We start from the raw sequence: 15,378 nt of genomic DNA on the forward strand, positions 1-15,378 counted from the left end.
ATCAGCGGCGGCGGGAGGCGGGCCGTGCCTCCAATATCCCACGTGACCCTCCTCAGTGGTTCCCAGGCGGTCACAGCGGAGAGCCGGAGGTGAGTGAAGACACGAAAAAGCGGACTTTTTACACGCTAACGCAGCGGAGGGTGTGTTTTCTGACAGATGAACGTTTGTTTACGATGCGTGTTGTTTTAATAATTCGCGTGCTGTCCGTTTCCAGCCTTTAAAGATGACGCCGTACGTCTCCAGCATGCTGTTAGCAGCGGGCTGAGGGGCTAACAGGCTAATTAACCACAGGTGAACTCGCCTAGCCTGTTAGCTTGTTGAGTTGGCCTTAACTAACATTTAGCTAACACAAACAGTAAACTGGAGGCTTTTCTGGTCGGCATGGGTTAATTTATTGAGTTAAACTGCTAATTTACTGCGTTGCGTGCAGCTGGAGTTAGCTTGGCGAGGCTACATTTCCTCCCTGGCTGGTAGTGGTTTCGCAAGCAGCATCGCAGCTAAGCTTCATCTGTCCGAATTAGCCGAGGTTGTAACGCAGTGAGGATGTTCTGGTCCCGGGGCGCTCTGAGGAGATTAAAGAGCCGATAGGAGGCGCAAGCGGCTGTCGAACTGCTGAGAGAGGACCGAGTGTGGAAGCCCAATGAATGAGTGTGTCAGGGGTCAGCTAGCATGCTAACTGCAGGCGTGCTGGCCGCCGCCAGAGGCTCCATCACCGCACACCGAGCTTATGAAGCCCGGGACTGTGAAATATTAGAGAAGGTCCTAAAATATTCATCTGGATTCATTTATCAGTGTTAACAAACGGATAAATATTAGCATTACAAGCTCGACGATGACCACTGCTAGTTACATTAAAACAATGTTTTGAGTTTGACTGAAATCATGTAATCAATCAGGATCCATTCTGTGAGTGGACAGATCACAGCACATCTGTCCATCGATCACTCATGTGTGTTTTACTTATCATTGGATGCTTTGCTGAAGCAGACTTCCTTTCTCCTGGATTAGAATTGCTGACAGGGATCAATTTTAAATCCCAAGAAATAACATTTTTTCTGAAGTTAAACACTTAAATTCAGGCCTTAGTACAAACAAAATAACCACATTTCACACCTTACTGAGTGATTGAAAGGAACGGTATTGTGTGTTGTTAGGTTTATTGTGTCCAGTCTGTCGACACGCTCGTCATCAGTGGAGGATCTGTGTCAAATACAAACTTCAGTGTTTGTGCTGCCTGCCTTCGAACAGGCTGTTTGAACAGTAACCTGTCTGTCCTGTATGGTGACGCGTTAACTGCAGGCTGTTTGTTTAGCTGATGCGGTCTGTTACGCAGTGCAAATTCACCTGCAGCTACACAAAACGAACTCCATGTGACAGGTGCTGGTCTTCAGCCCAGAAACAACCAAAACCGTTATCATCATGTCTAAATTCATTTTAACATGGTCTAGTTTAGAAAACTAGAAATACTTAGTTTATAATCATACACGGGCCTGTGTGACTCGAAGCTTCGATCTGGGTTAATTAACTGCCGCCTTATAAAGGATTGAGGAACGTTCATGCTTGTACGTGTGTAAGCGTCTGTCAGGAAGCGGAGTGACGGTGGATGTGAGGAGCAGCAGATGTCCTGCAGGCTGAACTCCTTCTAACATCAGATTAACAGTTACTCTGGCTTCATGGTGCCTTCAGTCTGGGTGGATAACAGTGACTTCAGCTCGCTTCACTGACCTAATTAAGATTAAGCCGTTGTTTTATCAGCCAATCAGAGGCTGCCTAAAAGCCTATTACTCCTACAGGCAGCACGGAGACCATAGAGAGAGAGAGAGTGTGTGTGTGTGTGAGACACACAGACATGACTTGTTCATATTAAAGAAAACCAAAGGGCTGCTGGTTTTCTTTAATCTTTTCAAAGATTGTACAGAGTAAATGGTTAATTAATCAATAAACCGGTCAATGAATTGATCATGAGAGTGGCTCTGAAGCTACTCCCTTTAACTGACATCTGGGCCCCAGCAGGACAGCTTTGATGCTAAGCTAACAGGAAGTGCAGCTGATCACTACACTGCTCTGTTAGCCGTGCTAATCCGGCTGCAGGTTAATCTGATTAGCCTGTCAGTCTGCTGTGAGGGCTGCAGGATCAGGCTCAGTCTTTTGTCTTAATTAGGGGAGAGGATGGACTTTCTGTCTCCAGGTCTACGATTATATATTTATATCAATCTTCAAATACAACTATACAGCATAGAATGCACAGAACCAGCAGATTAACACGTTGTAGTGCTTCAGATTTACCTCTCTGAACAACAAACCCTGCCTGCAGGGCACTGAACGTTTTTGCATGTTTGAATCCTCAGGAAAAAATTTCATGTAATGCCTGTAAAAATGCAAATAAGTTAAATCCTTATTGTTTGTAACACCTGTGGGCAGTTCATAAAAGAAGCCCTGATCAGCCACAAACAGAGTAGCTGTAAAATGTCCTGCAGGAGGATCTGTCGTGTATGTAGCGCCTTTAACATCTCACTGATGTGACACTGTTCACCCCCCACCCAGTGTGTGTGCGCCTGTGTGTGTGTCGGTGTGTGTGTGCGCCTGTGTGTGTCATGAGCAACCGGTTGTCTCCACAAAGCTCAGAGTAACTCACTCATGGGGTACTGCAGTAATCCCATGGGGTATAATCTCATTAGGGAAAGGAGCTGAGGTTGCACGTCTTATGGGTGCACGCTGGTCACCATGGTGCCACTGCTGTGTAATGCCAGATACTCTCTGAACGTTGGTCATGTGACTCTCTGGTCACATGAGAGTCCATCATGGCTTCCTGCTTGTTACTTTGAGGATTTATATCTCTAATGTGGGAAATGAAGTGGTTTGGTTCAGTTTCCACACATGATGCATTCAGCTGCAGTAGAACAGTTGGTGGCATTTTCTTTAATGACTGCTTTTTAAAATGGACCAGATCTCCTTATTAGATCATTGTTGTTGGTATTGCAGTGCGACATTTGCTGACTTTCCATCTCCTCCTCCTCCTCCGCAGACTATGGATCAGAGGGTCGGGTTGTTTTTTCTTCTGGCAGCGGGCCTCCTCTGTCTCGCTTTGGTCCCCGTCTCCCGGGCGGAGGATGTGGTTGAAGATGGTCTGGATGACGATGTGGATGTGGAGGACGAGCTGGATCTAGGTTTAGCCGGTGCGGAGGAGGAAGAGGAGGAGCTGGAGGGAGACGTTCAGGCGGAAGCTCCACCTACACCTAAAACTCCTCCTACACCCAAGGTAAGACTGCAGCAGCTGATGTACAGTCAGACACTAACATGGACACTGCTGCTGTAGAGGCTGTTAATGCTATAAAGATGCAGGTTTGTGATCAATAAAAATTCGACTGTTGATGTATGAAGACGCCCCTCTGCCCTGCAGATGTTTGTGTTTTATGATGAGGTTTTGAATATTCTGTCAGGAAGTGTCTGTTACCTATTAGCCTAGTTCAACCAGGAAGTCTGATAACGGAGCAGTGAGCTCACCTACTGATCTAGTGACCTGCTTTCACACTCACCTACTCACCACCTTTGACGTCTTTGTGTCCAGGTGATCTACAAAGCTCCAGAGCCCATGGGGGAGCATTTCTTTGCAGAGGCTTTTGACCGGGGGACACTCGATGGGTGAGCACTCATGAAGCCTTTCTCAACACACAAGTTCAGACTTTTAATAGGACCAGTGTGCGACCTGCACATCACTGAGCGTTCATACGCTACTAGGAGGACGAATCCACAGATGTCCACGCTGAGATGAATGTCTGCTGCCGTCTTGTTTTTGTCCTACTGCTACAAACACACATAGTTTAGCCTTCTTCTCCCTGTGAGCTGCAAGAAGGTCAGGTAGCAGCTGTTCAGGGTTTATCAGTCTGAAAGAAACAGAAGTGAACTAGCACAGCGACGTAGCCGCTCAGAGGTGTGGATCAAGCTACATTCAGAGGAACTCCTCATCCTGTGCAGGGGATTACAGTCACATCCAGCTGCTGTAAAAATAATGTTAATAACATATAAATATAATTAATAATTGTTTTTACAGGTGGGTGCTGTCCAGCGCCAAGAAGGAGGATGCTGATGAGGACATCGCAAAGTATGATGGTAGGTCAGACCTGATATCTGAGAGTGATGAACACCAGGTGAACACTGCTTCACTGATGATGATGATGATGTGTCCTCAGGACTGTGGGCGGTGGAGGAGATGAAGGACAGCAAGCTGCCAGGTGATAAAGGTCTGGTCCTGAAGTCTCGAGCCAAACATCACGCCATCTCAGGCCTGCTGCTCCGACCTTTCACCTTTGACACCCAGCCACTCATCATCCAGTAAGAACACACACTCGCCTTCCTCTGAGGCTCCCATTACAGTACAGCTGATAGTGATGCTCGTTGTCAACATTGACTGTCTTCATCTGTCCTCGTTGTGGTTCTGATGTCGCTGTGTGTGTCTTCAGGTACGAGGTGAACTTCCAGTCGGGTATCGACTGTGGTGGAGCCTACGTGAAGCTGCTGACTCAGACTCCTGAGCTCAACCTGGTCAGTGTGACTTCATTCAGAATGGTTGTTTTCAGTTTACATCATAAAGTCACAGTTCACATCCGAGGAGCTTGAAATGTGACAGAAAGAATCATTTATCCACAGCTTGGTACAACCCAGCCTAAATAATAAGAAAGATGGCTGATGATTTTGGAACTTAAAACCCTCTTTGACCAGAAATGACCAGGAACCTTGAAGCCAGGAGCAGATTTCTTTGTTTTTTTCTATCCAACTGATTTCTGACAAACACTAAGTGTTGTTGTTTTGTGCAGAGCTTTTACCTTTCTGTGTGTGTCTGTGTGTGTCTGTGTGTGTCTGTGTAGGACCAGTTTGTGGATAAAACTCCTTACACCATCATGTTTGGACCTGACAAATGTGGAGAGGACTACAAACTGCACTTCATCTTCAGACACAAAAACCCCAAAACTGGAGAGTATGAAGAGAAGCACGCCAAGAAGCCTGATGCAGACCTGAGGACATACTTCACAGACAAGAAGACTCACCTGTACACGCTGGGTAAGACACACAGACGCACACTTCCACTGATGAAAGCGGAGGTTTGTGGCGGTAACCCTTCATCCTCTCCGTCAGTGGTTAACCCTGACAACAGCTTCGAGGTGCTCGTGGACCAGACGGTGGTGAACAGTGGAAACCTGCTGACTGACGTGACCCCCCCTGTGAACCCGCCTGCTGAGATCGAGGACCCCGACGACCACAAGCCAGAGGACTGGGACGAGAGACCCAAGATCCAGGACCCCGATGCCGTCAAGCCTGAAGACTGGTCAGTGCTGCAGCCGCAGTTTAAGTTTACATCCAGCACGTGTTGTCCAGAGGCAGCGGCCTGATGCGTCTGTGTTTGCAGGGACGAAGACGCTCCCGCTCAGGTCCCAGACGAAGATGCAGTGAAGCCTGATGGCTGGCTGGACGATGAGCCCGAGTACATCGGAGACCCCGACGCCGTCAAGCCTGAAGACTGGTGAGTTACCACGGCAACAGTCTGGCGCTGCACTTGTCCATTTCACTCTGATAACTGTCCGTCTCTTTGTCCAGGGATGAGGACATGGACGGCGAATGGGAAGCCCCACAGATCCCCAACCCCGCCTGTGAGACGGCCCCCGGCTGCGGCACCTGGAAGCGGCCGATGATTGACAACCCTAACTACAAGGGCAAGTGGAAATCCCCCATGATTGACAACCCCAACTACCAGGTGAGCTCTGCGGAAGTCTGGACTCTATAAGAAGGATTTAACAGAGGACGAGTCGGTGTGACCTTAACTGTCTGTGTGTTCAGGGTGTGTGGAAGCCCAGAAAGATCCCCAACCCTGCGTATTTCGAGGACCTGCACCCATTCAGGATGACTCCGTTCAGTGCCGTGGGGCTCGAGCTGTGGTCCATGACCAACGACATCTTCTTCGACAACTTCTTCATCACCAACGACCGCAACACTGCCGAGCGCTGGGCCAATGATGGCTGGGGGCTGAAGAAGGCAGCAGAGGGTGCCGCGGAGGTGAGCTCAGCTTCAAATCCACAACCCGCCTGACCCTGACCGCCTGTCTGAGGTTCAGGAGCACGTTCGTTAGTTTGGAAAGTGAACAGGACGGTGAAGGACAGTTCGAGTTGTCTCCACAAAAGCTGTTGAAGCTGATTCAGTTTTAGTTGCAGAGCATGGTTTATATTTATCACTAAAATAAATCATCCAACGGGCTTTTCTTCATGATTTAAAACATTCTGACTTTTTCAGTTTTCCAACAACATTAACAGACACTGAACAAGAGTGAAAATGAGCTCACTCTGCTTCTGTTTACATGCAAACATGAATCGGATTCAGATCCGGCGTCTTGCTCGGCTGCAGGCGGTTGTTCTCAGTGTGGTGCACCGTGTTTGTTTGGAACCTCTGCTGTGATGTAATCCCCTGGAGGAGGCGCCGTGAGGCAGAAATAGATGTTGTTAGTAACGTCTCCTCAGAAACCACAAGATGCAGTCAGACACCTTTGATTCAACAGGTTTCAGGCACACAGACGATGCATTCAGGGACTCGGTGTTCTAGTCAGATACTACAGCATTATGATCTGTATGAGCAGAGCGGTGTGTCTTCACCTGGCTGTGTTCTCATGATCCACCTCCACACACACACTCCATTGTGTGTGTGTGAGAGAGTGTGTGTGTGAGAGATCACACACACAGAAATCAGCTGCAGGTCAGACAGACTCTCTGAGTGTTGGTCATGTGACTGCTGCTCACATGTGACTCCATCATGGCGTCCTGCTGAGGGGGACAGGACTTCTAGATCTTACTGGATCTTGTTGGAGTGAACTCTTTATTTTTGGATGAAATATTTTAAGCTCAGATTCACACGATGCAGTCAATGACCCTTGGAAAATTGTGTGCAGTGTGCTCCACTGTTTACTGTTTAAAAAATGCTGTTGCCTGTTTTAGAGTATTTATCTGTGATGTGTGTTTAAAGTGTGTGTTTGTGTTGTTGCAGCCCGGGTTGGCCGCTCAGATGCTGAGCGCTGCTGAGGAGCGTCCATGGCTCTGGGTTGTCTATGTCCTTACTGTGGCTTTACCAGTTGTCCTCATCGTTGTCTTCTGCTGTACCGGAAAGGTAACGCGCGCACACACACACACGCGCACACACACACACGCGCACACACACACGCGCACACACACACACACACAGAAAACTGATCTGTGGTAGCTGCTGCCAAACACCACAAGACCTGGGACATGTGTGGCAGCAACATTCATCATAGGTGGAATGTTTGAATTCCACCTCAGTGTTACAGCGAGCTGTGGAAGGCAGCGGATTGTTACATAAGAATTTAGTAACTGAAGTTGATCATTGTAACAAGTGCTAGTACCAACTATTAAGATCAACACCTGCTGAAAAATCATCACTGAGTCATTGCAGCAGGTTAATGTTCTGGCGGTCGACTGTCCACAGAGGTCATCAGGACCAGCTCAGGGTCAGTTGAGTCTCACCAGCTTACAGGAAGATTTTAAAGAAGCCGGACATCCCAGCGGCCCCGCTGCTGCCTCAGGCCCGGTGACTGCCGCTGCTGCCGTAGAGTAGCTTCATGTGTCTGGTCTGTGTGGTGCTGTAGTGTAGCTGTGTTCCTGTGGAGGCAGACGAACTTTAGATCGCTGCTCTGGGCCGTCAGTCACTTCAGTGTCACTGTGAAAATGAAGAATGTGCCGTACTCCTGGTGGAGGTGTGTGTCTGACCTGTCATCCTGCTGCTCTGCAGAAGAAGGGAGCAGCATCACCAGCAGAGTACAAGAAGACAGACGAACCTCAGCCCGATGTGAAGGAGGAAGAGGAGGAAGAGGAGGCTGCAGAGGCTGAGAAGAGCAGTGCAGGTGGGTCCCTCTGTGTTTCTGTGTTTCTGCAGAATCCTGCGGTCTGTATCGGTCCGTCTGATTAAATGTTTGTCTCCCAGCTGCAGAGAAGAGTGACGGAGAGGAAGGAGCTGCAGCGAGAGAAGAGGAGGATGCAGAAAAGGAGGAAGAGCAGGAGGAGGCCACAGCTGATGAGGTGAGGAGATGAAGATGTTTGAAGCGTTTTTCATGTCTAAAAACATCCAAATGTGCAACTGCTCTGATTCCCTGTGAACTGTCCTCTGTAGAAGTTGGAGGAGGATGTTCTGCGGAGATCTCCCAGGAACAGGAAGGTCAGAAAGGACTGATATCTCTGAACCTCAACACCTCTCCCTCCTAACCCCACCTGTCCCACCCCACCTCCTCCACCTCCTCCTCTACTACTCCTCTGCTCTGAGGCGATGAAGCCTGAATGGAACCAGTGGGAGCAGCACAGCCAACAGGAAACTGATGAAGATCTCCAACACGGATGATGATGATGATGATGATGATGATGATGATGATGATGATTCCAGTATGAACAGGACTGAGTTAGCGTGATTTTTGTTTTTGAAAGAGATTAACTGAGATTAACTAAAACTTCCTGCATCATTCCACAAAAACATCTGAGCAGACCGACGTCTCAGCGCCACCCTGAGCTCACCCCACCAAACAGCTGCCTCGTTAGCCTTTTTGCTAATTAGTCTCCAGTCAGATAATGTGGCTAGCTGCACTCAGGATTGAGGGTAGCCTTCCAACACTCACTTTATTAGCCGGCACGCAGGTTTGGGACGAAGCTCCAGCTCTCTGCAGAGTAGGTAGGCCAGCTGTCAGTAAAACCTCGTCTGTTAAATATCCAACCAACACGTTACTAATTAGTTGGCGAACTAACCGCGTGTGTTGGGCCACCGACAGTCTGACGGTGTCAGCGGTCAGGATCACCTCACACACAGTCGGAACCAAGCGTCTTCCTCCTCAGCCTGTTTTCTATCCCCTACTGACTGTTCCTGACCTGATCAGCTCTCCTGCTTGGACTAGCGATGGAGTCCTGTTTAGTCCACCATGGTTCTAATTATACAACAAATGTTCCGTAAGTTCACTTCAACGTTACCCAGGAAACGGCCCATCATCAGACAGGCTGCTAACAACCCTACAATTAACTTATCGCCCCCTTTACTACTAACCAACCCTAGAGTTTTTAAATGACCCTGCAAGCTGCCTAAAGTAGCTCAGAACCTAGCAACGTGTCCAAGTCGGCTCCACGCTAATATTTAAAATGATTAACAAGGAAACACTCCTTTTTCCCCATGTCCATGTTTTGTCTTGTTGTATAAATGTGTTTGTTCTAAGTCTTTGAGCCACGTGTGAGCTCCAGTGAAACCTCAGTGTTTCTGCTGCAGCAGAGGTCGGCCGGGTCAGTTCACAGCAGCCAACTTCAAACCTGGATTCAGTCGGTCAGGGTGTGAGGTGAGGATCAGCAGCAGCAGCGGAGCGTCTGGACGGGAAGCAGCACCTCCCAACAAACATGGCAGCCGGTCTCAGATAACGCAACAAAATGTCCCTGCAGTTCTTCCAGAACTGTGCCTTAAAAAAATAAGATGAGATGGGTTCAGGTCTGAAAGATTTTAGGGTTTAACCAATCAAAGGTCTCCCTGTCAGAAACGTGAGCCGCCTCCTGGTTGGAGTGGAGAATCATGATGTCAGCAGGTGGACGGACACCCAGTCCCTCTTTCATTGACCCCATATGAACAGAAAAAGGCACTAAGGGAACAAAAAGGCGCTTAACCTCCCACCTGTCCACCTGCCACACCTCCACCCGTCAGAGGCCGTAGCCCCATGTTTTAAAGACACAGCACTTCAGTGACTACATACAACAAATCTGCAGGGTTCCAAGCGTCAGGCGGGACGTGTCCAACCAGCTGTGACCGCATGTGCTGCCCAACAGACGCTCGCCTGCTGCTGCTGCTGGTCACATGACCTCACCATCGGTTGCTGCTAAAACCAAACTGTCCGATCAGACCAGAAAGCAGAGCGATCAGTTCTCTGTCCGTCCAGAGCGCCCCCGCGTCCTCGTCGTCAAGCTGTCTGTTCCTGCTACAGGTCTATCGAACAGTGTGATGTCATCAAGCGGCCACGAACACGGTCAGATGTTACACGCCTGACGTCATTCCAACGTTACAACTCAACACGTTATCTAGCTGTTCTATGAATCGTGTGTTTCTCCAGCTCCATTCCGAAGTGTTGAACACGGATCCTTTCTATAAATGTTTATGTGCTTGTTGTAAATTGGTGGTCATGTGGGCTTGGCTCCTCCCACGGGTTAGCTGTGCTGTGATTGGCTGGTGGATCTTGGCAGGGTGAACGTTGCTGCATGTCTGTGTTTCCCTCTGATTCGTCTGACTTTCTCCTTGTCTGATTGGTTCGGCTCTGGTGGCGTCCGGCTGAAGCCGCCTCTCCAGCAGACTGTAGACAGAACACTGTATCTGCTGGTGAAACTTTATGACTCTGTAACTCTTTTTGCTTTTTATTTTGTCGACTCTGTGTTTGAACTAACGGTTGGCCTGTCGTGACGTCCGCACCGTGTGGACCTGCTGACCGGCGCACCACAGGAAGGGCCAGCTTCGAATAGAAATACTGTGATGGAGCCTGATGTGTGTGTGTGTGTGTGTGTGTGTGTGTGTGTGTATGGACACGCGGTCAACATTTGTTTTGATGAATAAAAAAAAAGGAAATGGAACTGAACCCCAGGCTGAGCAGTGTTTATTAAACATGTCGGTGTTTCGTCACCTCTGAAGTGTGTGAACGAGGTTCTGTGTTTAACAATCACAACACACAGATACCCATAATGCACCTCTCTGTCTAAAACGTATATACAGGGGCTTCTCTGTTCTCTATATGGCTTGATCATCAGTTCAAATCCCATCGTTGACAAGCAGCTGGAAGCTCACCAACGCCATGACATATTATTAAATCTGACATTTCTGCAGCACTAGGGCTGTTCAGTATGAGGTGATCAGCTGACCGCTGCTTCCAGGTGCTGTGAATCCAAGCCGAGGCAGGAGGCTGGTTTCCAGCAGTGGAAAACATCAATGAAGTATCAATGAAGTATGAGAGTGGATCATCAATGATCCGCTCTCATAATGAGACGCTGGACAGACTGAGATTGGGCTTTGTTTGGGTTGCTTATCTAAAGGGCACATGAGCCAGCAGTGCAACAGGAGAGCTACATGTCAGACATGTTCACAGAAGCACCCTGATGTGCTACATGTTTATAAAAGTGAAAACATCTCAAAACGTGCAAATGCAGGCAAAAACAATTTCAACGGCCAAGCAGTCTGAAGGGCCTTAGTTAGCCTAAATCAAATGGCCACAGCCTCTGGGGCGGCTGGAGATGGCTGCATTCTGTCCATACTCCCAGTTTGTGTAAAATCAAAACGGGGAACAAAGATTGTGAAACATGCCTTTTTGGACCCAGGGAGCTCAGGCACATTTTGCACTGACATGCTGGCAAGGAGGTTAACCTTACAGGGCAAGGAGACAGAGCTTACCCTAAGCACAATGGGGTCAGTCAAACAGGCAAAGGACGCATCATGAGAGACTTAGACGTCCGTGGACTAGAAGAAAAAACATATATTGATCTTCCAAAGGTTTTCAAGAATCCCTGTGGGAAAAGAAAACATTCCTCAACAAAAGGACATGGAAACATGGTCCTACCTTGAGCAGGTAAACTGCCCTTCATGAATGCAGATGTGGAATTGCTCATTGGTAACGATGTGCCTGAAGCCTTTGAACCATGGGAGGTGATACCCAGCAGGAACCACGGCCCGTATGCTGTAAAAACAGTACTTGGATGGACTGTGGATGGACCCGACAGCACAGGAGGAGGGTGAGCGGCTCCTTGTCTCCGTAAACCGCATCTCAGTGAGTACTGTGGAAAAACTGCTTGAGCAGCAACATGTGGTTGACTTTCCTGAACATCACTTTAAAGAGGAGACTGAAATGAAGACCAGAGGTTTATGAACTCTGAGTCTGTGAGCTTTAAGGATGCTCGTTATTATATTGAGCTTCCAGCAGAAAGGACTGAACTCAGGATGCCAAACAATCGTGATGCAGCAGTCCAGCGTGCTCTCACTCTGAAGGAAAGGCTGAGCAGGAATTCTGAATTCCACAGAGTATACAGAATACATTTGCAGTCAAGGTGCCTGAATCACATGGACACTCTTTTAAAGAACCTTTATGTGGATGACTGCCTTAAAGCAGTCAGTAGTGAAACGGATGCTGTTGCTTTGAGGAAAGATCTCACAGCGCTATGTGCTCCAGGTGGATTCCATCTCACAAAGTGGACTGAAAGCTGTGCCTGAAAATACCAGAGCTAAAGAAGTGAGAGACCTGGACCTGACAAAGGACGCCCTTCCAGCTGAACGAGCTTCAGGTGTGAGAACACTCTGACCCACTGTTCTTAGCTCCTGTTGTTCTTCCTGCAAAAATCCTTCTGCAAAGATTGTCAAAAGCAACGTTGTCAAGGGATGAAGAAATCCTATGTTATGTAAAGGCTTGGACTACCTGGGAGAACCAGCTCCCCCTGCTGTCTTCTTTTAAGATGAACAGGTGCGCTAAACCTGAAGAGTTTGGACCAGCTGCAGCATATGGAACAGTTTCCCACCTGAAGCTGACAAACGATAAGAAGCAGGTGCACTGTGCCTTTATGATGGGAAAGGCACGAGTAGCTCCCCTAAAACAAACCACCACCCCTAGAATGGAGCTTCAGAAAGGAACTTCAGATGGACCTTCAGCCCTCAGCTTTCTGGACGCATAGCACAGCTGTGCTAAAATATATCGCGAATGATGCGCTGAGGCTGAAGACATTTGTTGCTAACAGAGGTGCTGTTATCAGGGAAGCTACAAGTGTCAACCAGCGGGATCATGTGGACGCTGTGAAAACCCAGCAGATTCTGCTTCACAGGGACTTTCAGCACAGAAGTTTCAGGCCCACAAAACTCAGATAGAAGGAGCCTTGTTTTAAGATTTTAAACTATCTGAAGATGAAGTGAGAAAGGCAGGTTTCATGCAGAGACAACTGAAGGCCCTGTCCAGTCCATCTGTATTTATAGAGCACTTTAAAAACAACAAGGTCAAGTGCTGTACACAGGCTATCAAGTGTAGATTAAATTACTGATAAAATAAATATACATTTGATAAAACGCAGGAATATAAAACAATACAACACCAGTCAGGAGTCAGAACAATAAAACAAATACAAGTCAACAACTCAAACTGAGGCTTTGGCTGAGCCCAAAATAAAGTGCTCTGCAATAGTCGAACCGATTCGTAATAAAAGCATGAATTAAAATCTCAAAGGAACGGTTTGGCTTTGGCCAGTTGTCTCGCTTTGACCACTGCACTGATCTGAGCACCAAGCTTCAGGTTGGAGTCCAGTTTTACACCAAGATTTGTTACAGTGGACTTTTGATGTTGTGTCAGGACCCAAATCTGCATCAGCAGCAGCAGCAGAGGCATCACTGGGCCCGAACAGTGTGACCTCTGTCTTAGAGTCAGTAAAATGAAGCAGATTTGCTCATCTGACCAACAGTGTTCTTTAACAGACCAACAGGCTCATCGGTCTAATACAGCAGGGGGGTGTTCGGGTCTGATGGGTTAGATAAAGGGGGTGTATGAGGGCTCTGCTGCTCTCACTAATAAAGTGCAAACATTTCTCACATAGTTCAATGAAGCCTCCAAGCAGGCTGTTTTTGGGGCATTGAAACATTGTTGATGGTTGTAAACAGAACACGGGGATTGTTACAGTAGAAGCAATAACCACAGGACATGGAAGCAGAGAGTCAAAGACCACAGGCACATGATCTGAAAACGATGCATGGTACACCTCTAACAACAGAAAGACCATGAGTCAGCACTAAGTCCAGAGTGTGTCCATGCTCTTGTGTGGGAACAACGACACGACTCATCCAACTCATTTGTAGTAAAGAAATCCTTTAGAATGAGGTCTTGTTGGCCACCCTGACAGCAGCAGGCTCCGGTGCTGCTGCCGCCGGTGGAGCACGAGGAAGAGGCTGCAGGTTGTTGAGGTTCACCCCGCGCCGGACCAGGCGACAGGGAAGACGGCGATTCACTGGCCCTCCATCCAAGCCGACCACTGGGAAGAGATATACATATATATATATACTTTACCTTATTTTATATTTCTAACCTGTTTTTTGAGCACCTGGAATGATCCCCCTGGGATCAATAAAGTATTTCTGATTCTGATTCTGATATTCTCCGCACGAGAGAGTGACCAGCTGGCCTTAAGCTTCACCAGCCTTCCACTGCGTTCTCCACGGCGTCCACGTCTCCTACGTACGGGTGGAGCCGGCGTGCGGCACAGGTAGGCTGGTATGCCAGAGAGTAATGGAGGGCAGGTTTTCTGTCCATCCTGTCCAACAGATGATCACAGATTTAGAAGCGTTTGTCGATCATAGATGTACAGTGAGTCAACATTTAGAGTGACAAAAGATAAAAACAGCATGAAAGCAATCAAAGCTCGGAGAGACGGACAGCCGGCCACACACACTGGCGCCATCTTGGATCATACTGGCATACATAGCAGACACTTTCAAGGGGAAACTTACAGTTTTCTGCACCTGCAATGGACAAGTTAATAAATCACTACTCAAGCTGGTGGAGCCTAAAAAGAGCCATAGCATGGATGCTCAGGGTCAAAGGTCAGCTGACGTTCATATCCGAAAGAAGAAGAGGTTCTGATCCTGCAATGGCACATGATGACATCAACATCAGAGTCAAGAGTCAAAAGGTCAAACCTTTAGGTCCTCTGACAGTAAAAGAGCTGCTGCAGCAGAAGAAGAAATTGTTCGGTCAGACAATGGAACAAATCCAGTTGGAGCTGAAAGAGAGCTGCGTGCTTCCATACTGAAGATGAACCAAACAAAGATACATGATGTCCTCACAGAAAGAGGAATTCAGTGGTTGTTGAATCCACCTGCTGGATCACACTATGGTGGAGTGTGGGAGAGGCTAGTGAGGCTGGTTTAAAAGGTCCTAAGGTCAGTCTTAAGGTGTCCTTACCTATTCTTTCTGGGCCCTGCTCATGTATTGAGCCAAGTGCTTACTCATCTTAGCCACTATGATGCCTGACAGGAGCTTCCATGTTGTGCAGAGGCAGGTTATTGGCCGGTAGTTGGATGGGACTGCTCGCCTTCAGGATCAGGACTGTCCTGCCTTCAGTTAGCCACTCTGGGTGAGTCCCATCATCTGTTGAGCAGGTGGGGGCTTACTATTGGGGCTTGGTACCCAATCTCGGGTAAGGATGATGTTGTTGTTTCCCCCCTGACCTTGTGTCCTGGCTCCCCCTTGCTGTAGCATTTATGTTGTATTTCATCAATCTCTAGTTGCGATAGCAGTTGTCGTGGGATGTTGGAACACTGAGCCACTAGACGTTTTAGGTCCCACATCTGCTTCATGTA

At 48.1% G+C, this 15,378-nt stretch overlaps 1 protein-coding gene across 3 annotated transcripts; it reads left to right on the plus strand.

Annotated features, from left to right (window-relative positions):
- canx (calnexin) lies at window positions 1–9,494 on the plus strand. Of its 3 annotated transcripts, XM_028415406.1 has the most exons (15): window positions 1–89; window positions 3,026–3,259; window positions 3,569–3,642; window positions 4,052–4,110; window positions 4,191–4,332; window positions 4,461–4,542; window positions 4,866–5,058; window positions 5,134–5,323; window positions 5,405–5,518; window positions 5,593–5,749; window positions 5,833–6,048; window positions 7,027–7,146; window positions 7,789–7,900; window positions 7,981–8,075; window positions 8,167–9,494. In XM_028415406.1, the coding sequence occupies exons 2-15, from the start codon at window positions 3,029–3,031 to the stop codon at window positions 8,224–8,226; spliced, it is 1,845 nt and encodes a 614-aa protein (XP_028271207.1). In that variant the 5' UTR covers window positions 1–89; window positions 3,026–3,028; the 3' UTR covers window positions 8,227–9,494. The 3 variants fall into 3 exon arrangements, with proteins under 3 accessions (XP_028271207.1, XP_028271205.1, XP_028271206.1); XM_028415404.1 differs by having other exon boundaries at window positions 4,866–5,323; XM_028415405.1 differs by having other exon boundaries at window positions 53–140; window positions 4,866–5,323.
- Window positions 9,495–15,378: the final 5,884 nt, after the last annotated feature.

This window comes from Parambassis ranga, chromosome 10 (assembly GCF_900634625.1).
Source record: "Parambassis ranga chromosome 10, fParRan2.1, whole genome shotgun sequence".
In the NCBI taxonomy this organism is placed as follows: Eukaryota; Metazoa; Chordata; class Actinopteri; family Ambassidae; genus Parambassis; species Parambassis ranga.